Genomic DNA, 22,965 nt, shown 5'->3' with positions numbered 1-22,965 from the left:
GGGAGATTATTTTCCTAGAAAACCCTGCTATTCTTGCGAGGGGCTCCTTTATGTACATACAAAGTCCTTCAAAGAATATTAACAACCTGAGTGTCTTGCAGAGGCCTGGAACTGATGATCCGGACCGGCTACAGATTTGATCAGTTCAGGCAACCTTGGAAAGGAGAACTGTGTGAAATGACTGAGAAACAGGCTGGAAAGGGCATCCAGCAGAACGCTTCCCACTTGCAAAGCGATTTGAGTGTCACCTTTCCTCGTGGCAGCACAGGTGGGGGCGGGGAGGCTATCACATTCTCCCTCAAAGCTGGAGCTAACTCTCTCTCAGAGGTAGGGAGGCTGTGGCTCACCCTGCAGTTCTGCATTTTGGCACAGCAGTGACACTTCAAAGGCAGGTACCTGCCATCTGTCACCGATCTGATCCCCCTCAAGGTAGGGCTGCCGCAACACCAAGAAGGTGACTCCAACATTTAAGCTTTGCTCAGGGAATTTATTTGCTCTACGTAGGCAGGTTTAGTCATTAAGGCTTATAACTCTGCAAACACCTTACAATTTGAAGTGATTGGTCTGCCTTCCCTGTCTCGTGCCTCATTCATGTACAATGTCACTTCCATTGTTCATGCACATCAACAGAGCTGGTTTTTCATAAGTTGTATACCATTTGAATAAAATGATTGTTTGCATAAAGTTCCAGGATGAGCTCAGAGTGTTCCGAATCTCTCTCTCTCCCCCGCCCTCCCAATCATCTACAGTGGTACCTCGGGTTAAGAACTTAATTCATTCCAGAGGTCCGTTCTGAACATGAAACTGTTCTTAACCTGAGGTACCACTTTAGCTAATGGGCCTCCCGCTGCTGCTGCGCTGCCAGAACACGATTTCTGCTCTCATCCTGAAGCAAAGTTCTTAACCCGAGGTTCTATTTCTGGGTTAGCGGAGTCTGTAACCTGAAGTGTATGTAACCTGAAGCATCTGTAACCCTAGGTACCACTGTACCTTTTGGGAAAATTGCCCATTCTGTTGATGGGACAAACTAGAGACATGTCCATACATCTCAAGCTCCATTTTTCTTTCTGCAAAATCATCTTTTTCCAAGAAGTGATGGAAGTATTTATAAATATACTTTCTATGGCAGTTTGGGTTATGCCTGCACTTGCTGTATAGTTGAGGTCATTGCTTGCTGTGTATACGATTCATGTCAAGCTGGCCAGGTCCACGTTGCACACACATTCATTCCTTCATCTACTGAGTATTACCTGTAATAAGGGAAATTGTGTCAGTGTATGGTCTATGATGTAGCACAAAGGGTACATATCACTCAGGATCTGTGGTCCTCCAGATGTTATTGGATTCCAACTCCCATCAGCCGCAGCCAGCATAATCTGTGATCATGGATGATGGAAGATATAGCTCAACAACATCTACAGGACCATAGGTTCTACAATCCTGATCTATATGGTTTAAATAAATTACACGTGCGGGCTACCTTCTGAGGCATTGTGTGTGTCAGTGAATCGTGTATATTTGAAACACCATTGAGAAAGCCTGCAAACACCCTGCCCCTTTTTGTGAATTTTCGGGTCATTTCTGGATTTGGTTGTGCACATTCACGCATATATTGAACTTGTATATGTATGGTCTTTTAAATGGAAGGGGTGTATTTTTTATTATGCTATACAGTGGTGCCTCGCAAGACGAAAATAATCCGTTCCGCGAGTCTCTTCGTCTAGCAGTTTTTTCGTCTTGCGAAGCAACCCTATTAGCGGCTTAGCGGATTAGCGCTATTAGCGGTTTAGCGGCTATTAAAGGCTTAGCGGCTTAGCGGCTAAAAGGCTATTAGCGGCTTAGCGGCTTAGAAAAAGGGGGGAAAGCGGAAAAAATGGCAAGACTCGCAAGACTTTTTCGTCTTGCGAAGCAAGCCCATAGGGAAATTCGTCTAGCGAAGCAACACAAAAACGGAAAACCCTTTCGTCTAGCGGGTTTTTCGTCTTGCGAGGCATTCGTCTTGCGGGGCACCACTGTATATTTTTGTGTTTTTATGTAAACTGCCCTATTATCAGATGAATGGCAATATAGAATTCAAATCAATCAATCAATCAATCAATCAATCAATCAATCAATCAATCAATCTTGCCCCTGAACACTTCCCATGCTGATAACAATAGGTGTTCAAAGCTGCTGTGAACTATGGTCATGTTTTCCTTTTCCAATATCCCCTTTTTATTTGTGAAAAGCTAAATTTCAGGTGGTACAGTTATACACAGAGAAAAGTATGGGCGTGTACAATTGTACAAATCTGTACATAAGCCAGAGTCACACCAACACTACTAAGACACTGGTGGAATCTGATCTATTGTGAATTCCTTTTGTGGTAAACACCTGACTCATCAGATAAGAGGGGTCAGCTGCAGTTACATGGCCCTGAACTGCTTTAGGATTACATGGCTGAAACATCACACAGTTTGAATTAATGGGAGCACTGTTGCATTTCAGTCCACACTGGGGGTGGCAAACTGGACTACGGGGGTGTTGCTGGACTACAGCTCCCATCATTCCTGCTTATTGGCCATGATGATCGGGGCTGTTGGGAGTTGAGATCTAACAACATCTGGAGGGTCAGTGAGCTCCACCCCTGGAATGGGATGGAATAACATGGCAAAACAAAAACATACAAAACACCACATTTCAATACTATCAATATAACAAGATTGCTTAAACAACATGCTGCATCCAATAGAAAAAGTAAGAAGGGAGTTTCACAGGTTCACCTTAGTCCTAGAAGCACTCCTCTCATAATGTTGCTCACAGTCCCTCTCCAGCAGCAGCTTCTGATAAGGCTTCCAAAGCCAAAGGGTGGGGTGGGTTCAAGTTAGAGGTTCCAGATAACAGTTGCAGACACAGATTGACAAAGTTTGCTGACTAACAGGAAGAAACTAGAATATAGTGTATAGAATGAAAATGCAAATATATCAGTGGTATCTGTTACAATTTGCTATTTTTTGCTCAAATACTCATCCTCTCCTCCTGTTGCTTTCAGTTTCCAGCATATGCTAAGAATTCTTTCTACCAATGCTGAAATAGTTCAACAAAATGTATTGGAGCGGGGTGGGACATACCCTTTGTTAACATATTGGCAAATAGAAGAATGATGCTAAGAAGTGGAGCTCACAAGCCCATGCTTTGCATCAAGATGACTTTTTGGAAGACATTGTTTTCTCCTGCTGAGCTTCCTTCCCTCCCAGGTTATGAATCAGATCACACAAAAAGTAAAGTTTGTGTAATAAACCAACCAAAATCAAAGGCCAGTTCACATGTGTACATGTGTCATTTGATGATGAAGATATGTGAATGAGCCACCCCAGATAGTACTTAAATATGGAAGTTTTCAAAGGGGATCAGTTCACATATTTGGTTGCAAGTCATCAAGTGACAGAAAAGAATTAAATTATGTCTATGCAGATGTGAACCAGCAAATAAGATTCTTTGGCTCCTTGTTATTGCATGTTAATTGGGTTTCTTTTTTTAAAAAAAAATGCTCAATTTCTGTCACTTTCTTCTTGCAGATCTTGCATTCTAACAGCATTGTCATTGTCACGCTCCTGTGATCCCTCGCAGATTTTTACTACACTCGTATCATAAACAACAATAAACACAATTTTCCAGCTGCACCTCTCCAACTGAGCTGAATTTTGAGTGGTATTATTCTTATTTTGACATAGTACCTTCTAACCTCCAAACAGCTGTGATTTCTTTTTACAGCAGCCTAGTTAGTAATCAGGAGCAAACACTGGTATTTTGCAAGGGAGAGAAAACACTGATAAACCAGAAGTGCCTTTCACCTTCTTCTGCCACAGGCATTTAAATGACCAGGAGTGGGGAGGGGAAATGATGGTTGTGAAAGCGGGAGGGCTCAGGACTCGCTGCCTGACCTCAAACTGTCTCCCAGCCTGCCATCCCTGCTCAGAACTGGCCTTCTGGTGACTCAGCCTGAGCAGTTCTAGGTAAGGGATATAAATAGCACTTACTATCAAGGCAGCTATCTGCCTCAGGCATTTGTGTCCCAATCAAGATTGTTGGTTTGTCCCTGACTTCCCTCAAGGGACTGTGGTTTGGAAAGCAAGTCTTACCTCCTTTAGCTCAGTGTGATTGTGTGGAAGAAGACATGACTGGATATGGCTGTATGAATGTATGGAAGCATTTTCTTACATGTTATGAGGCAAAGTATATAACACTATTTGCTCACAGTTTCTACTTGTGTCCACACCAGACATTTACAGCTCATGACTTCCTCCAAAGACTCCCTGAGAAGTGTAGTGCAGGGTGCAGGGGGCTGGAGCTCTGTGAGGTGTAAACTACAATTCCCAAGATGCTTTGGGGAAGCCATGTGCTGTGAATGTATGGTGTGGATGTGTCCCTTTCTCATTTTCACTTAATAGCAGGCTATATATGAAGGGTTGGAACACAATATTGATCAGTTTTCAGTAGGAGTTTAGGCACTTGTCTGAAAAGGGTGCTTTTGCTATAAAAACGTGGTGCTCTAATAACAACTGGAGGAAATTCAATTGGTTTTTCACTGCAGCTTGGACAAGGCTAGGGTTAAATTCCTCTGGGTGTATTACGGTTTGCCTCGGTATATTTATATATGGTTTTCTGCTTCCTTCAGTGCTCCCATAGGGAATGAGGACTCACATTCTCAAGCAGTCAGATACTGATTCAGTTTATCCACCTTCCCTTTCATTCACTCGCCCACACACGTCGGCTCCTGAAAACATGCATTTCCATGGTATACTTGAAATTCCCCTTGAAAAATATGGGCTTTGTAAGTTGGAAGGAATCTTCCATAATCAGTTTTCACTGTTCCACAGAGCATAACTTCGGACTGTATTTCTTCTGCATGCCCTGTTCAAACTCTTGATTGATACCCACAACGGAAGAATTTGGGACATGAGGTAGCCAGAGAGAGAGACGAAAAACCAGAACAGGTCACGGTGTGCAAGCATTAAGGCTGAAGTCCAGGTGTGTGTGTGTGTGTGTGTGTGTGTGTGAAACCAGGGCTTCCAGCTTACCTCCTGCTCCCCTTTGCTCAATTCCTTTAATGAGCCTGGCAGACTCTGGAGTTCAAGGCTGCAGCACTAATCTGGACATCCAGTCAGCTGACTCTATGGGTCAGTCTCAGAGCACCAGGCCTTTTAATACCCTAGCCTCAGAACTAGCTCCTTAGTTTAAGCCACTTGACTCTAGTGTAAAGACTCTGCCTTACCTGGACTATATAGTTGCCTCTTTGGTAGGGTTGCCATAAGTCAACAATGTTTCTGTCCAGATTTTCACTTTTTGAAATATGGCAACCCTATCTTTGGTTCTTGTTTGCTGCTCTGAATCTTGGTTCTTGCCTGCTTTAGACTACACTTGGGGCCAGCTCCTGGGATCCCAGAACATGACAGCTTGATGCCTATGCTTTCTGGGGTCTAAGGGACCAGATAGTGTTGGCTAAGACATCTAGGCTGCAATGCTGTGCCTACTTACCTAGAAGTACCGTAAATCCCACAGAACTCAATCAGACTTAACTTCTGTGTAGATAGGCATAGGATTATGTTGCCACTTAGGGATAGCTGTGCTGCTATTTTGTGGGTTGCTTTGGCTGTGAAGGCTAGAGAGAGACCTCTTAGGATTGACCTTAGAATTCGTAGTCCACCTTCACGAGAGAAAAGATGCTTATGCAAAAGGGAGCAGCTTCAGGGGCCCAGTGAGTGGCCTGGGAACACCCGAGGCTGCAGAATTGCTAGTGTCCCTCGGATGGGAAACCAGTAGAAGCTGTTCGTAAGAACTGGATATATAAGCATAATCAATCTTTCAAATGAAAAGCAGTTTCAGATGTCATCACACTCACAGTAAAACAGTTTTAATGGGAACTTGAGATGCAGCAGATACTGGATCAATGATGACAAAAAGCCAGCAGTGGGGTTTTTTTGTTTTTTTAAAAAAAGATTCATGTTGAAGGCATTGAGATCTAGTAAGGATGCCCATAATCAACATGGAGGAAAATTAGAGTTTAGTTTTTGAGCAAAGGTCCCTATGCTTACAAGGTGCAGCTTCTCTCCCCCCTCCCCCCCCTTCGGTGTCCCCTGATCTGGGGTATTATTGGTGTCTAAAGATTACACACACACACACACACACACACACACACACACACACACGGTAGATGGTTGATGGAAGGATACTTAGTGAGAGGCAGGGAAGGGAAGACTTCCTCAGGTGAAAGACTGGGAGAAGAAAGGAAAGCTCCCAGGTGAGAGGCGAGAGGGTCCACCACTTCCTGGGTGAGACAAGGATTAAGAACTACCTTTGAGAGAGGACTCTGCATTTTCTTTTCTCTTTCTCTTTCTCCTTTTTCTGTTTTTGTTTTCCTTAGTTTCTTCTATCTTACTGTATTATGAAAAAGCTTTAATAAAATATTATTTTTTAAAAAGAAAGCTAGTACTGTAAATAGGTTTGGGCCAGTTAGGAATACTCCCAATTTAAGCAAGGTGAACTTGTACTCAAAATATTTACTGCCCAATTTGCAGTTTTATCCATTAATTTATAATGCTGATCCAGGGAATAGCCATTCAGTAATTTTTGACCCAGCCAAAGGAATGACTTCCGCATAGGCAACATTGAGAGCTGTGCAGTTTTGGGCAGCTTGATTTACAACTTGAAACTTATGAGGGATTTATATTAAGCAGCTAGCTAGAACCTCTGTTTAATTTGTTTTTGTGGTTAATGGCATGATCCTAGTCAAGCTTATCCTAATGTAAGGATAATGGAATTGATTAGGACTGACTCCCAAGGAAGCTCAAGGCTCCAACCCTAAATACACTCCCAGGGGAGTAAGCACCAATAAACACAATGGGACTTCTGAGTCAACATGCGTAGGAATGAGCTGTTAAGTCTGTAAAAGCACCTCAAACCTGACAACTTTTTGGTAGTTAGTTATGTTTGTTTCTTTAAATGTTGCTTTAAGATTTTGGGCCCCCCACAATATCCCTTTGTCATAATCATGTACGTATATATATATTTCTTTGCAATAATCCATTTAAAATTTCAAACTATTGCATTATAAAAATTCTGTTTGGCTTATTTTGAAATGCATTGGGTTTGAGAAATGTAACATTCTGCTAACAAAATTCACTCTCTCTATGAAGAGGAGAGGAAACACCTAGTAGCAGGTCATGCCTCCCTTATCTTCCAGTATGCTTCTGAATACCAGTTGCTAGAAACCACAGGCGGTGGGTGGAGGAGGAATGCTGATGCCTTCAGGCATCTGATCAGCCACTGTGAGACTGGGATGTTGTACTAGATGGGTCGTTGGTCTGATCCAGCAGGCTTTTCTTATGTTCTTATGGCGACCTCAGGAACTGTGGGAAAACTGAGAACTGCCTTATCTGACAAGGAACTCCTGGAGGAAGCTTGCAATGCTAATAGGGGACTGGTTCTTAACAGTACCTATCTTTTCAATATGTATACTGTCTAGAGATATTTTTTAAAAGTGTACTGCCTGTTGGGGTGCCTTGCAGGTCTGCGTCCTCCTAAAGCAACAGCTCAGAGCCATATCAAACAGCTTCACTATTTCAAATAATTACTATGTGTTCTCCACCCATGCTTTCAATTGAATTGCCAGCATGACAAGAGGCTTCACAATATCTTTTCCTTTCTGGCCCAATGAAGAACATTATCAAGTGGTGCACAAACAAGTTAAGTTAGAACACATGGGCTGATCCCTCTACATATCCCTCTTGACGTCAGTAGTGGGACTAAGGCTACAAACCTTCGCATTCTTACTTGGGGATAAGCCCCAGTGTATGCAGCAAGACTTTCCACCAATTAAGCATGCAGAAGGCTCTGTCTGCACTTCATTTTAAGGGCTCTGATTTACCGTAATTGAGCTGAAGATCAGGCTCTGTATCTTTTGAATCTCTGGGTTAAATGTTGATCCATGGAAAAGTTTAAAGGCTTTCCCCCCTTCCAAAGTTGCTGCATATATTGGATAATATTTGAAAATCATTTTTGGAGGCCCTTCAAAGTGATCAACTTCCACACTCTGTCCTGATTCACATTTTGGTTTACTTTTGCATTTTTCTGTTCCCATCTTTCAGATGTCGGACAGCACAATAGTGAGCCTTCAGTTCAGCTGCCTCTTCCAGCGTATCTGGAGTGCCCAAGAAACCTCTGTGGTCTTGCTTTTTAAACAGCCTGTGTTTCTTTCCCCAGATTTGACCACTGCAAGACGTTTTAGCAGCCATGCCCAGAACTACACTACCCTCCTGCTAGAGGATGAGAAGGGAATTCTTTATGTTGGGGCCAGGGGGGCCATATTCTCCTTAAATTCCAGCAACGTTTCTGATGGCTCCCATCGGACAGTAAGTGCAGCTTTATCCCACTGGCATGTTCACAGTTAATTCCCTTTGCAAATTTTGGTTTCCAAACCCATTTAGGGCTACATTTGTACCTTCAAGGAAGAACAAGTACAGCTTTCTCTTTAGAATCTGCTTTGATTGGGGAGGGATCATGGCTTCATGACTGAGTCAGCAAATGACCAATCCGTGCTGTGCATATCAAATTTCTGCTCCAAAGTAGAAGACTAGATTTCACCCCGAATCTTACTGCATATGTGTAAAATATGTGATGAGTGCATTTCCACAGCAGACTCACTGCTGGAATAATGTATACCTGCATGCAGCCTTTGTTACATTAGAGTCACCAAGAGATACACTGAAAACAATCTGTTCTGAAAAACTGATAAATGCCTCCTCATTAAAAATGGATGCCTCTGTCATCAAATCTAGTTTCCACAACGGATATAGACAGATATGGACCCTTTTGTCTGCCTCACATGTTAGTGGAATGGGCTGGGGCCAACCCTCACTGGTAGCGAATGGGTTCCTGAACTACAGCTCTCACCATCCTTGACCATTGGTCATACTGGATGGGGCTGCTGGGAGTTAGAGTCTAACAACACCTTGAGGGCACCATATTGGCTCCCCTTGCTGAAGTACACAAAGGTCCTTTAAAGTACCTGGAAGTCTCTGGTGCCTCTTACCAGGTATAACATTTGTTCACTCTCCTTTGAGGCCCTTTATCTCAGTACAGTTTCTTTTCTGTGCCCTTGTTTTTTATGCAAAATGGGAAGGGAGCTCTTGAGCCATGTAAAACTGAAAACAGCAGCCACCCTCTACTGAAAACCACTTGCTTTTTTGGTCTCCTTCCCTCTCCCTTTCTCCCTGCTGCTTCCTTATGGTATTTGTAACAGCCAGGTTCTCATTTCAGCCAAGGACCTTTAAAAGCAAATGGGCTACAAAAATCTGCAGCGCTCCCCCGCTTTGCACTTAAATAAATCCACTTATTCTGGGGGAAGGCGAAGTGTGAACTTTGAAGAGCTCTTGTGAGTTGCATGGGGCTTGCTTCTTAATGTCACGCTCCACCACTATTTCCTGGGCTGGGATGCCCCAGTGAATAATGATCCTGCTTTGTGTTTAACTTTGTAGATTGATTGGGAAGCCTCTCCTGAGAAGCGGGGAGACTGCCTGAAAAAGGGCAAAAACAACAAGGTATGTGCTCCATAAGTCTCTGCCTTTTTGTCTCTGTTCCTTCGCTTCTGACCTGTTTGTGCCTGTAGCTGATGAACAGGCCATTGTCAGGACTCTTGTGCAAATGACACCCTCCCTTCCTCTTTTGCAGACAGAGTGTTACAACCATGTCAAGCTTTTGCAACGGCTGAACACAACCCACCTGTATGCCTGTGGCACATATGCCTTCCACCCGCTCTGCACATACATTGTGAGTAAAAGAAGCAAAAGAATCTCCTCCACTGCCTTGTTGGGAGTCCCTCTTTGCACTGAAACTGACTGACAGGCAGATGTCAGCCATGCCCTTTGGTTCCAGAAGCTGTGCAATATTATTAGCCAGTCAGAAACCAACTGAAAATCACTCAGATTAACTTTTCTGCACATGGAACTGGTTGTAGATGAACTCTATAGGCAGGTATCCAGGACAACAAACCAATCCCAAATCCTGGCTCCTGTGTCAGTAATTCCTGCCAAGGAATGGAAAGGTCATGAAGACCAGAACTAATTTTTACTGCCTGCCAGAAGGAGGGAGGTCTGTGGGGAGGCTCTCTCTTCCTGGTGTTTTGTTCTCCAAGGCTGGCTGTTGATTTCTGGGAAGCCTAAGAACCTGGACTGATCCTTTAAGGTGCCTTGCCCATGGGTTTGCTAACATACTGTCTGCATAAAGAACCAAAGGAAATGGCCAACCCTACCATTAGCAATGAGACAACCATCTCAGGTGGCCTAGTGTGGGGGCATTGATTATTTATTTATTAATTAAATTTCTATATTAGTCTTTAATATATAATCATACAAATTTCTTCCCCCTGTTCCCCTCTGTGGAGGACAGAACTGTGTGTGCCCTGTGCCAGTCTGGAAATAAGATTCAACTATCATTCGACTCTGCTTCTCTACATGGAAGGGGGTGGCAACTTGTCTTTCATCATAGGCAGACCCTGAGAAGCATAAGCATGCCTTTCTTTCATTCCTTTAAATTCACATTCAATGTGTTAACATTGGGATGCTTTCCTGCTGTTTGGCATAGTGGATAGAATATTGGACTGGAACCTGGGAAATCGGGTGGAATTCTGCATTGCACTCTTCCAGTTGTTTCATCTGTGCAAGCTTTGCCAGTGACAACTGCCCTGCCCCCCACGTGCTACTGTGGGGGTTCTCCTGACCCAGAGTCAATTGGGGGCATATGGAGGGAGGTGGGGGAGAAAGCCCTGTTGTGCAAGCAGAAGTCCTTGTGCAGGGCTTCCACTTATAGTGCTGGTTAGGTGACTCCTGCCCCAGGGTTAAAATCCCTACTCAGCCATGTGGTTCATGAATGATCTTGCGGCATTGTTGTGAGGGGTTAAAGGTCACCCTGGGCTCCTTGTATACACCATCCTGAGCTCCTTGGTGGGAGGGTAAGAATACACACTTGTACTAGATACACATTCATACTAGAGATATAATACAAAATCATCATCAATGTAAGCTAGCGGCTGGATACACAAAGGAGCTTTGATAAGCAAGCCATTTAAAGAGCTTTGCAGGCAATTTGGGGTGATAATGGAGGTGTTATTATGAAGCTGTTACTCAGTTAGCAGAACCCATCTTTCCTGAAGCATTTGTTTTTGTTGCAATGTAATGGTTTCTTGGTTTGGGGACGCGGGTGGGTAAAACCTCAGTGCCTAGGACTTGCCGATCATATGGTCGGCGGTTCGAATCCCCGCGGCGGGGTGAGCTCCCGTCGTTCGGTCCCAGCTCCTGCCCACCTAGCAGTTCGAAAGCACTTTTAAGTGCAAGTACAGTGGTACCTCGCAAGACGAATGCCTTGCAAGACGAAAAACGCTCAAGATGAAAGAGTTTTCCGTTTTTTGAGTCGTTCCGCAAGACGAATTTCCCTGTGGGCTTGCTTTGCAAGACGAAACGTCTTGTGAGTTCTTGTGAGTTTGTTTCCTTTTTCTTAAAGCCGCTAATAGCCGTGCTTCGCAAGATGAAAAAAACGCAAGACGAAGAGACTCGCGGAACGGTTAATTTCGTCTTGTGATGCACCACTGTAGATAAATAGGGACCACTTTATAGCGGGAAGGTAAACGGCGTTTCCGTGTGCTGCGCTGGTGCTGGCTCGCCAGCTGCAGCTTCGTCACGCTGGCCACGTGACCCGGAAGTGTCTTCGAACGGCGCCAGCCACGTGGCCCGGAAGTGTCTTCGAACGGCGCCGGCTCACGGCCTCTAGAGCGGGATGAGCACACAACCCTAGAGTCGGACATGACTGGCCTGTAAGGGCAGGGGTACCTTTACCTTTACCTTAATGGTTCTTTAGGGACGCGGGTAGCGCTGTGGTCTAAACCACTGAGCCTTGGGAGCACCGCAACCCCAGAGTCGTTTGTGACTGGACTTAACTGTCAGGGATCCTTTAGCTTTTTTAAATGGTTCTTTATGTATGTTCAGACCCAAAAGCACACAGCTTTGGAACTGTATGACAGACCTCCTCCTTCTGCCTCCCTTTTTTTGGATTTGGGGCAAGAATGGACTTTAGTAAAAAGTGTCTGCAGTTTGTTAATTTGTGTACAAGCATTTGCCTCTCATTTTATGAAGACAGACATTAATAAAAGGAAAGCAATAAAAAAGAACAGAGGGGCAAACTGTACCCTTTCAGTGATGGCAAGGCCTCCTACCTGAGGCACATCGCCCTACTAGTGATGTATGTGGGGAGAACCTTGTCAGTTTAGGCAACTCACCAGAACACTTTATTCTGATGATCGAGGACTTTAAACTCATACCTCTGCTCTGTTGCCAGTACTGCAAGTGACTTATTTGAACTTTCCTCTACCACCCAGTAGTGTTTCCTGCATCATGCTTAAAGCAGCAGAGTCAAAAAGCTAAGGCTTACTATTTTGTTCCAAAACTAATTGTTGGAGCCTAGTGAAATTTCACTTTCCAGGGCTGGACCACCAATAGGAGAATGTCCAGGTTTGGCTTTGCCAATGATTGTTTTTCACCCAGAGTTTATTTTTTATTTAATTATTGATTCTCGTTCCACACTTAATGCAATCCTTTGTAAGTTTACTCAGAACAAAGTCTCGTACAGATCAATGCTGCTCACTCCTAAGTAAATTTATTTAAGGATGCAGCCTTAGAATTCCAATAATGCAGCAGGTAGCTATTATTGTGATGTTTTGAGTGTTAGGGTCAAAGATCAGAAAGCAAGTATGTAGTCTTTTGTCATTGACACCAACACATAATATTTTAGATAAATTTGTCAAATGATAATTGAACATCTCTCTGGGAAATAAAGTGTTAGCTCTTCCAGAGTTAAAGAGTGGCCATATTTTCAGGAAGAGAGATTATAAAACCACTGGCATCAACTATTGGTCATGCTGGACAAAGAACATTGTGATTGATTCTGTAGTCTAATTTGGCCGTTCTGCAGAGAGCATTCCACCTTTAGATTGATCACATTGGCTAGAGAACCTCTCTGTACTAGTTCCTCAGCATGTTTATGCAGGATGTCAGAGTCCCACCAGCCCTCATTCTTCGAAACATGTTGCTCCCCAGAGTCGCAGCAGTCATAGAAACAAGGAGGTAACATCCTTCATTGAACTAATCGTCTATACTGGCTAACAAAGATGCTGTCCCCCCTCCCCCCTCAATTTGCAGCCTCTAGATACCTGCCACCTGTTCAAACAGTCATTTAGATGGATCATCTTCTATTTTAATAACATTTTCTATAATCCAGAGCTTGCCCTGGACAGTCTCATCTATCTTGTGCTCATTTTTGTGCCTTGCCACATTTCTGCATGCCATTTTTAGCTTCACAGCCCAATTGCCTCTCTTCCTGCCTCTCTGTGTAAAATACACTTGGGTTAGAACCAGTTACAGTGGCACTACCCCAGCCTCAGCTTAAACTGTGATACATGTGTGACCTTTGAATAGCTTCTTCAAAGTAGCTGGGCTTTGTGAAGCTTGTCCCAGAGGTCTCCTTTCCAAAGCAAGCTGGGCAGCTTGAAAGAGAACACATTGATAGCATTAGCCTCATCTCTGCCTAACTAAAGGCTTAAATCCATAGGCGCCGACTCCATGGGGCTTGAGGGGGCCCGAGCCCCCTCAAAAATTCGTTTGGGGGGGCTCAGCCCCCCCAATAATCTCGGGCGGCGGTGGGCGCGTCCACGGCTTTTATAGGGCGCCCGGCGCGCACCAGCTCGATAACGGGCACCGGCGCGGCGGGGGGCGCCGGGCCGGGGGGGGGGCGGCCGGCCTGTCTCCTTGGCAACCCCATTGAGCAGCGCCGGCTCCCCCGGGAGGGCCATCCCCCCGCGCCGCTGATCGCCAACACCGCCAACGCTGTGGCTGCCCGAGCCCGAGCTGGAGCCCGAGCCCGAGCCCGAGCCCGTCAGTCAGTCAGTCAGTCAGGAAGGAAGGAAGGAGAAATGAGGAGGGAGACGAGGGAGGAAAATTGCGCGCAGGGTGAAGAAAGGAGAAGGGCGAACGAGACGAGCTTCCAACCCAAAAAAGGGCTGGAAGACTGGGAGGATGCAGGATCGGGAAAGAAAGCGACGCCTTCCCCGCCCGCGACGTCGCCCGCTTGTCATTGGCAGCGCAGCGGGCGCCCAGAGGGGCTGGGCACCGGCGCAGGGCCGCTCCGCAGCCGCGGAGGACAGCTGCGCGGCTAGCAAGGTGTGCCGCGTAGAGCGCGGCCCTTGTGTGGCCCGGTGGCCAGGCAAGCTCGGGCGGGGACCCCCATGCGAATCTAAGACAGGAGAAGAGGGCAGAGCAAAGGGGGTCCCTTCCCCAACCTCCGGCTCTGAGACTTCCCTGCGCCCCAGAAAAGCAAAAGGATTTTCTCTCTTTTTTATATATATAAATATTTTATTAAGTTTTCAAATACAAAGTTAGAAACATACACTGAAGAAAAAAGTAAAAGAACAAGAAAAAGAAGAAAAGAAAACCAACCATTCAACACATTTTTAATATAACTAACTGGACTTCCTCGCATCTCCCTTACCCTGCATTCTTTATAATAAAGATATCAGCAAATTATTACCTTGTTTCGTACCTTATTTTGTACTTTTCAAATACTATACCTCTAAATTTAACATACTTTTCATCAGTTACTTATATCTTAAATTAAACATAGTATTACCTTAGATTTTGACCTTTTCTTACTTAAAATATAATTTCCTGTTTCCCAAATCTAATTGCTGAAGCTATAGTTTCCGAATCGTGTAAATTTTTAACATTCATACAACTTATATTGTTTTTGTAAATAGTCCTTAAATTTTTTCCAGTCCTCTTCCGTTGTTTCTTCTCCCAAATCTCGGATTCTGCCAGTCATTTCAGCCAGTTCCATGTAGTCCATCAATTGCGTCTGCCACTCTTCCAGTGTGGGCAAATCTTGTGTCTTCCAATATTTTGCGATAAGTATTCTTGCTGCTGTAGTTGCATACATAAAGAAAGTTCTATCCTTCTTTAACACTTTCTGGCCAACAATGCCCAAGAGGAAGGCCTCTGGTTTCTTGGGAAAGGTATACTTAAATACCTTTTTTAACTCATTATAGATCATTTCCCAGAAGGTCTTCACTTTTGGACAAGTCCACCAGAGGTGAAAGAATGTCCCTTCAGCCTCCTTACATTTCCAACATTTATTATCAGACAGGTGATATATTTTTGCAAGCTTGACTGGGGTCATGTACCACCTATAAATCATTTTCATAATATTTTCCTTCAAGGCATTACATGCCGTGAATTTCATTCCGGTGGTCCATAACCTTTCCCAGTCCTCAAACATGATGTTATACCCAATATCCTGAGCCCATTTTATCATGGCTGATTTGACTGTCTCATCCTGAGTGATTTTCTCTTCAACCTGCCCTCCATCCTCTTGCAGAAAACTCTTTGCCTGCCCTGCCCGTATCTCGTTTTTGCTTTTTAATTCCACACACGCACCCTTCGGACTTCGTGGCAATCGGGCGCGCGGCTGCGTTTCCTAAGAGAGTGAGGACCCCCGCCCCCTCCCCACCTGCTCCCTCGCCAGCCAGCCAGCCGCGCGCCCTAGCCGGAGAGCCCCGGCCGTCCCCGTCACGCAATTGGCTGGATCTCCCTTCAGCAGGCCGTGCTCACAACTCGGCCCAGGGACCCCCAGCAGCGGATCTCCGGCTCAGCTGAAGAATCCGGCAACAAGCCCCCTCCTCCCCAATCGCTCTGCCGAAATACGCTCCAAAACCCCCCAGATAGGCCGCCGGCCGCCAAGTCTAGTGGCGCCCTGAGCGAGGGTCTCTCCCCAACACCGCCACCTCGAACTGCGTTCTCCCGGCTACCCGAGCGAACCAGCGGCAGGACCCCGGTATGGGCCCCCCCAATATTTTTTATAAGTCGGAGCCCCTGCTTAAATCCATCAGTTAGGGTTGAAAATCTGCTCTGGCCAAGACATTTTCCACACAAGCTGCCTCCTTTTTATATCCATTATCTCTGAATCACACCCAAAGCCTACCTGTTCTGATACTGATTGGGCCATAAGATGCTCCTGAAGGATAGCTACCCTCACAGACTTTGCTGTTTAGCAGCCCCTTCATCCACCTCTTCTTTCTTGTTCTTTGCTTTGCCAGTAGAGTTGTTCACTTTTTAAAAAAGCCATCAGTACCATCCATCACTGATGGTTTAATAATTTTCTCTGTGCCGCCCCCCCCCCCCTGAGCACGGGTTTCCTTTATAATACCTGTTCTCAAAACTGTTAAAGAATTCCCTGCATTCCTGCTCTTTTCTTTACAAACAAACCCTCCACAAGTGCCTGGTGCTCTCATCTGAGCACCCTCCAATGCATTAGTCTCCTGCTGGAAATAAGTTGTTTGGAAAAGAGCCCAGTAGTTTTGACTGATCTATGGATTCTATGAACAGCAGGAAAAGGTGCCATTTGTTAGCCAGCAGCAGGTTCTGCTACTCTCTGCTGTTGGAATGCTACAATCAACCACAATCCTCTTTATCTTTTGCTATCTACCTTGCCTTTTAAAAAATACCAAATGGTGACCAACAGAGAAGCAAAAATAAAATAAAGATTAACTCTAACAAGAAATCAACGTAAGAGAAAACCAAAACAGCAGCAAAATGTAAAGCCAGTGGGAAGACCAAAAAGAAAGAAAACCCGGTAACAACATTAGATTCAGACTGATGCTAAAACACACACAAACACAGTCTGCCAAAACCTGGAGGTCTTCATGGACTGGTGAAAGGCAAGAAGTTCTACGTGCTCACCTGCCTTATCTTGGGTCAGCGCTAAGCTGAGGCTCAGAGTTCAGCATCTATATATTGGGATTCATGTTTGTACAAACTGCTCTCCCAGGTTAGTTTGCACTTTGAACTGCACACCACACCCAGAGCCAAGAATTATGGTTTAATCAGAATCCTATCCAAGAAATGGTCCTGCTTCTTTTAGCTAAAAGTTCAGATCCAACTGACTGAAGCTCCTGAATCACTAAAAAATGAAATAAGAAGATTTGGACCTGATCCCTGGTTTGTTTTCTACAACAAAGGGCTACCCTACAAATGGAAGATTGAACAGGATCTCCTCCAAAGACTGGTGAAATTGAGCAGGTTCAGGTGGGAGGCAGCAGTGCTTGAGTTCTCTTGGTCCCATCTATTTAGGGCTTTATGGTGAAAACCAGTGCCTTGAATTGCGCCTGGCAGCCAGTTGGCGATTCAGTAATTGGAGTTGTCTGACATGCACACTTAACTTGCGCCATTGGTCACATAGATATCAAGACTTTAAATCTGAACAAGCATACATAGGATCAGGCTTCTTCTTTGGCGCTTGGTATTTGGATTCCTTTTATAATCAGAGGGAGTTACTGAAGTTATTTTAGGAAAGGAAAGGCAGAGATCAGTGAAAACATTTCCATGAAGTTGGAATAAAGCTATGATGCATTCTCATCAGTGTTTGCGTTTCAGTGTAAACACACTTCCTTCACTGACACCAGCTTAAATGGGATGGGGTGTGGGGAGGAATCAAACATGAAAGAAGCACACATAAAACAAAGGACTGTTTATATTCTTAGTGAAGAATTGGATGGTTTGATTGCCCAAAATAGAAACTGAAGTAACTGGACACAGTTTATCACCACCTCAATGCTTTGAATTAAGATAAGTGTGTATTTGTGGTAAGCCACTTTGGACACTGCTCACTGTGGAAAGGTGGCATATAAATAAATATTTCACCAAACATCCAGATTCTGTTGCGTACATTGTGATGGTACTCATGCAGGTTTCTAAATCAGTGTGATGCAGAGCACAGCTTTAAGTTTTGGAAGTGGCAGATGTCGGTTTTAGATCTGTGCTAAGCCTTGAACTTCCATGCCTGTGGCAGCCCAGTGGGTGATCTCCAGAGATTGTTGTGAAGATAATGATATAAAAATGGCAACAAGTTGTAATGCCCAGAGCATGAGTAACGAGCTGGCAGTCCCTGATTCACATCTCAGCTCATCCTTGAATTTGTTGGCTCATCTGAGCTAAGCCATTGTTCTCTGAACCTTGACCTCTCATCTGAACATTGGGCATAATACCACCAACCTATATGACAAGCTGCTGAAGATTACTGCGGAATCGTCAACTAAGTGCTGAGAAAAAACAACTGTGCTTTTAAATGTACGGTGTGGAGGTGGCCTAGACCTAGCAATCAGCACTACTGGAACTTCAGCTCAGTGGGAGACCCTTGGGCAATGAGGGTTGTGAAGGAATGAGAGTCTTTGCCACAAAAAGCATTCCATTGTTACCTTTGGAGAGCAGGATCTAACGGGCCCTGAAGACCTGTCTCTTCTCTTCCCTCTGAAAGAACTGTCCTACTTGTTTGTTTCCAAGCGGAGGCCTTTGGCCTTCAGGATCATCAGAGGAATTGATTACTTTAATGGATGCAAGCAAACCCTGTGATCCCCTGCCCAGAGGTTGATCTGTTTCTTCTCTTTGTGTTCTGCAGGATACCAACAAGTTCACACTGCCCTCTCACTTTGAGGAAGGGAAGGAAAAATGCCCCTATGACCCTGCCCGGGGCTACACAGGTCTCATTGTGGGTATGTACGTGCTTTCTCCTCTATATAACAGTTCGGCTTGGAATCCAGCTGGAGTGGGAAAAGCAGGCAGTGCCTCCTTTGAGTGGGGGGGTGGTGCCCCAGTGGAAGGCCATGCTCACTCGTCATCCATCACCTGAGGGCCCACTGCATCTCCATCTCCCCCATCCCTTCCAGCACTTAAGTTTCCTTGGTCTTTTTGATGTCAGAGCAGCTGTAATCTCCCTGCCTGTGCAGCACCTCGGCCTCACTAGCCACATGGTGCGGCTGCTTCTCTTCCACTCTAAATGTGGCCGGAGTCATAAACCAACCAGGTGCTGCTGCATGACAAAATGACAGGGAAGTCATGGGTAGGTGATGCTCTGGTTATTCCTCGAATGCTCTCTTGGTGCCTAGCTCTGTAAGGGAGTTATTATGCACCGGCAAACACAATGGCCAAAGTCAATAAATCTCGGGAGCGGGTGTGTGGTTGTTATCAAGGGTGTGCTCTTCCTGCTTAGAGCAGGTGCAGAAGGGTTAGCTTAACAAGGAAAGAAGCCTTTCGGGCCAAGTTTTGTTAGAGGGATATTGATCAGACACATCCGTGAGCAAAACCATTCAGAAAACTGGCCTTTCCTTACTACTTTTCCTGCATTGTCTCGCAGATGGCAGTTTATATACGGCGACGCGCTACGAATTCCGCAGCCTGCCAGACATCCGACGCAACAGGCATCAGCGGATTCTGAAGACTGAAGAATCCCCCTTGCACTGGTTGAATGGTAAGCCCCAGTAATCCCAGAGCAGTACCTCTGGGATCTCTTGTCTCTTCCCACACTGGAGGTGGAAGGAGTCTTGTGTTTGTAAGGCCCTAGGTAGTGGTGGTACTCTTCCCAACTCTGAAGCCAGAGCGTGTCCTATTCCACTGCAGAAAGGAGCCTAACTGACTCCTGGATAGATCTGAACCCAGTTTGTTCCTGGTTCTCCTCTCTGTTGCCTATCCCATAGCCATGACACCCAGGCTTGAGATCATTTAGAGTTGCTGTGTGCCTCCTTTGGTAGCTCACCATCTAGTGACACCATCTAGTGCCTCCTTTGGTAGCTCTCCTCTAAATATTGTGCCAACCCTTTCCCTCTTTCCTTGGTGTTTTCAGATGCTGAGTTTGTGGCCTCTGTGCTGGTCAGGGAGAGTGTGCGCAACCCTGTGGGCGATGATGACAAGATCTACTACTTCTTCACCGAGAGAGCAGGAGAGGAGAGCACTTCTGTATTTGACAAGGCACAAGTGCCCAGAGTAGCCAGGGTGGCTCGAGTGTGCAAGGTAAAGAGACTGGTGTGTTGGAAAAAGCTTGAGTGTGCTGAAGGGCACCAGGAGGATTCATTCAGAATTTTATCTAGAAGTGCTTGGTGGTAGTGGGGAGACTCTTTCTCCTCATTTAAAAATGCCCCTCTAAGCCCTATAGTTACGGAGTCATTAATTTAAAAGGGAGCTTGGGATCAAATGAGATGTGTCATGGAAGATCTCTTGCAGGACATCCTGATATCTTGGGTTAAAAGGAATTGTGGGGGTAAGCTTTGAATCAAGGATGTAGTCCTAGGCAAGGGTTTTTCCCCTAGCTGTTTCTCCCTGTTCTATTTTGACAGCTTTATCCCTTGCAAAAGTATATGTTGGTGTGTGTCCCCCCCCCCCCGTCTTTTCTTCTTCTTCTCCCCCATGGCCTGGCAATATAGAAATCTAAACATTTTTTTAAACAAGTCATTTCCAGTCTTTTAAAAAAATAACAGTTCAGAAAGGTCAAACAAAAACATTACTCTTGAAGTGGTGTTTATACACTGGACCTTTAGGGACACATGGCTGACTTTTTACATTCAAAGAAAAAGAGCTAGGCTATGCAGATAAGTATCATCAAGCAACACTAGAAAAACCCCAGGTGCTTGGCTGCCCAAGTGCCCAAACATTAGATAATGGCACCTGAGGATCTCGAGCATAGAGCCAACCTTGCATGGGACAGACTACCTTAAATGTTAAATATTTAAGAGTCGGAATTACGCACACACACCCATCTCTGACATTATGTATAAAGAGGCTCAGGCAACTCATATATATGAATCAGTCACCCCAAGAAAGGCTATAGGGAGAGGTAGTAACTCATCCAAGTTATGAATGAATGAATGAAGACCCAAAGGCCCTTTTTCCTGGTAGGGTGACCAGATGGCTCCTGCACATTTAATAGTTGTGCGCAAGAGAGAAATTCAGCAGATGCAGCTTGCTTTTTCACCTGAATGCTGCATATGCTGGCAGGTGATGCTCAGGCCTGGTGTGTATCTTCAGTTAAAACTAGAGTTGAATATTTGACTAAAGGGAGCAGGGCCACTTCTTAAGCAAGATCCTGATGGGGTGCAGTGCACAGAGCAACTTGAGAGGTGCAGGCTGAAGTGCAGTTTGGTCAGCCATGCAGCCCAGTATGTAGCTGTGGAGGCTTGAGCCTCAGCTTTAGCCCTGCATGGACCTGGTGCTTTGCTTCAGCCACCTGTAGATTCCCTTTGCACGCTGCCAAGCCCTTTATTGCTCAAGTTCTAGATTGCAAAGCCTTATTCACAAGTTTTATCTGTGGCAAATATAACCATGATTATCCCTGTTAGCCTATTACTGTTCTATCCTGATTACCCTGTTGCGTCTCTTGAGATGGGTAGTGTCCATGGCTAAAACCCCTTTACAGCCCCTTTGTGTTGTTCACTGCTGTAGCAAAACTAACTACTGGTGCTTAGGAGCCACAAAGCATCCAAAATGAAAGGAAGAGACAGTGTTGTACAGAGGGCTGAGTTTGGACCAGGGAGATTTGCAATATGATCCTAACTAGGGTTGCCATATGTCCTCTTTTTCCAGCACACGTCCGCTTTTTCATGGGTAGAGTGGTCATAGTGATCCATAGGTAAAAGTAGAAGTCGGCAAATGTGTCTTTCCCCCCTCTCTCTTCAAAATACAGCAACCCCAATATGTTTACCCAGAAATAAGCCTCACCAAGTTCAGTGGGACTTAGGGGGAAACACATATGCTTGGGATAGAAAACCTAGGTCTGCTCAGCCAGAAAACTCTAGAGTCCCTAACTCTGAACCTGGCCTATCTCACAGGGCTATTGCAAAGAAAATGTCAAATGGTCCCTTGGGCACTCCTTGAGAAGAGCTGTAGCTCCAGTGGGAGGGAGGCTAGCTAGATTTTTTTTATCCTGGGTGAAACCTCCAGAGGGTCACCATTGAGGATCTCAGACTCTGTGTGTGTGTACACAAATGCACATGGGGAGTGCCAAACTGGGTCTTAAACCCGGGTGAAAGAAAACCTAGTTTTGCCCTTGCCTTGAGGGTGGTGGCAGGCTGGGGGGGGATGCAAATGTGATAAATGAAAAGGGCTAACCAAACCAACTGCAGTATACTGCAAGGACGAGCACTGAATCTCTTCTGCATGTGATGCCAAAGCACAAATAGCTCAGATAGAGGTGATACAGGCTTCTGTCTGTGCTCATGGCAAGGTGCCCTTGGCCCCAGAATGAGCCCTATCACTCTAGTGACTGCGGCAGTTAGCACTGGAGTTGGTGCTCACGAGGTTTTTGAGAGAGAGGCTTGTCAAAGCAGAAGTCCTTCCACTGGGTCTCCTCTGGGTGCTGCCAGCTCTGCTCAGGGCTTTGCAGTGAAACCCACGTTCCCAAGGAGGCTATGCTGCCCACCCCCAACCTCTTACGAATGCAAGCCTCGGTGGCTTGAAAGCCAGAGCATTCCAAGTGCATCTAAGTGAGGGCAGGGCAGAGTCAACAAGGCTGCATGGGATCCATCTTTCAGCTGTTCTGACAGATGGTTCTGGGCCCCGGGAGCATCCAGGACTCTGCTTGTGGCTCTGAATTTATGCATCAGTCACCTTGGCTGGTTATACCTCAGTCCTTGTAACCAGGGCAGCAGCAGCAGCAAATTGGAGCAGGCAGGCAGGGAGAGAGAGAGAGAGAGAGGAATGGGAGAGTGAGCTTGGCCACGAGAGATTTAAGGAGCTTGAGATGTGTGCCTGATCACAAGGTTAAGAGGCTATTCGATTACTGCACATAAGTATGTTCCCAGGGAGAAAGCGCTGGGAGGGAGGCAGAAACAAGAGTCAGCAGCAGGATGTTAAAGCTATGTACAATCAAATTGGAAACCAGGTTCTTACGAACAGAAACAAAGCAACAAGGGAGATTAGCGCCAACCGTTTGTGAAAGGGATGTGCGCCATTACACCCAGAGCCCTGTGTCTTTGGCATCAGGTGTTGCTTGTTTTCTCCAGGGCCTGAGGCTTCAGTTGCATCTTGGAACGAGAACGGTCTTATCCGGAATACACAAGCTCCCCTT

At 45.4% G+C, this 22,965-nt stretch overlaps 1 protein-coding gene and 1 long non-coding RNA gene across 5 annotated transcripts in view; one reads left to right on the top strand and one right to left on the bottom strand.

The window, feature by feature from the left end:
* SEMA4G (semaphorin 4G) overlaps positions 1–22,965 on the top strand; it is a 107,858-nt gene that overhangs the window by 71,193 nt on the left and 13,700 nt on the right. For all 4 annotated transcript variants that reach the window (XM_081192232.1, XM_081192233.1, XM_081192231.1 and 1 more), the window contains exons 3-8: positions 8,242–8,390; positions 9,516–9,578; positions 9,709–9,807; positions 18,529–18,622; positions 19,264–19,377; positions 19,750–19,916. In XM_081192232.1, the coding sequence (XP_081048358.1) occupies positions 8,242–8,390; positions 9,516–9,578; positions 9,709–9,807; positions 18,529–18,622; positions 19,264–19,377; positions 19,750–19,916 (686 nt within the window). The remainder of the gene's footprint in view (positions 1–8,241; positions 8,391–9,515; positions 9,579–9,708; positions 9,808–18,528; positions 18,623–19,263; positions 19,378–19,749; positions 19,917–22,965) is intronic.
* On the bottom strand, positions 474–3,031 carry LOC308586049. Its single transcript, XR_014007730.1, has 2 exons — positions 2,763–3,031; positions 474–1,250 (listed from the first exon to the last, which is right to left on the bottom strand). It is a non-coding gene; the product is annotated as an uncharacterized lncRNA (long non-coding RNA).

This window comes from Podarcis bocagei (genome assembly GCF_964188305.1).
Source record: "Podarcis bocagei genome assembly, chromosome: 4".
Taxonomy (NCBI): Eukaryota; Metazoa; Chordata; class Lepidosauria; order Squamata; family Lacertidae; genus Podarcis; species Podarcis bocagei.
This window is presented reverse-complemented; position numbering and strand designations above follow the sequence as displayed.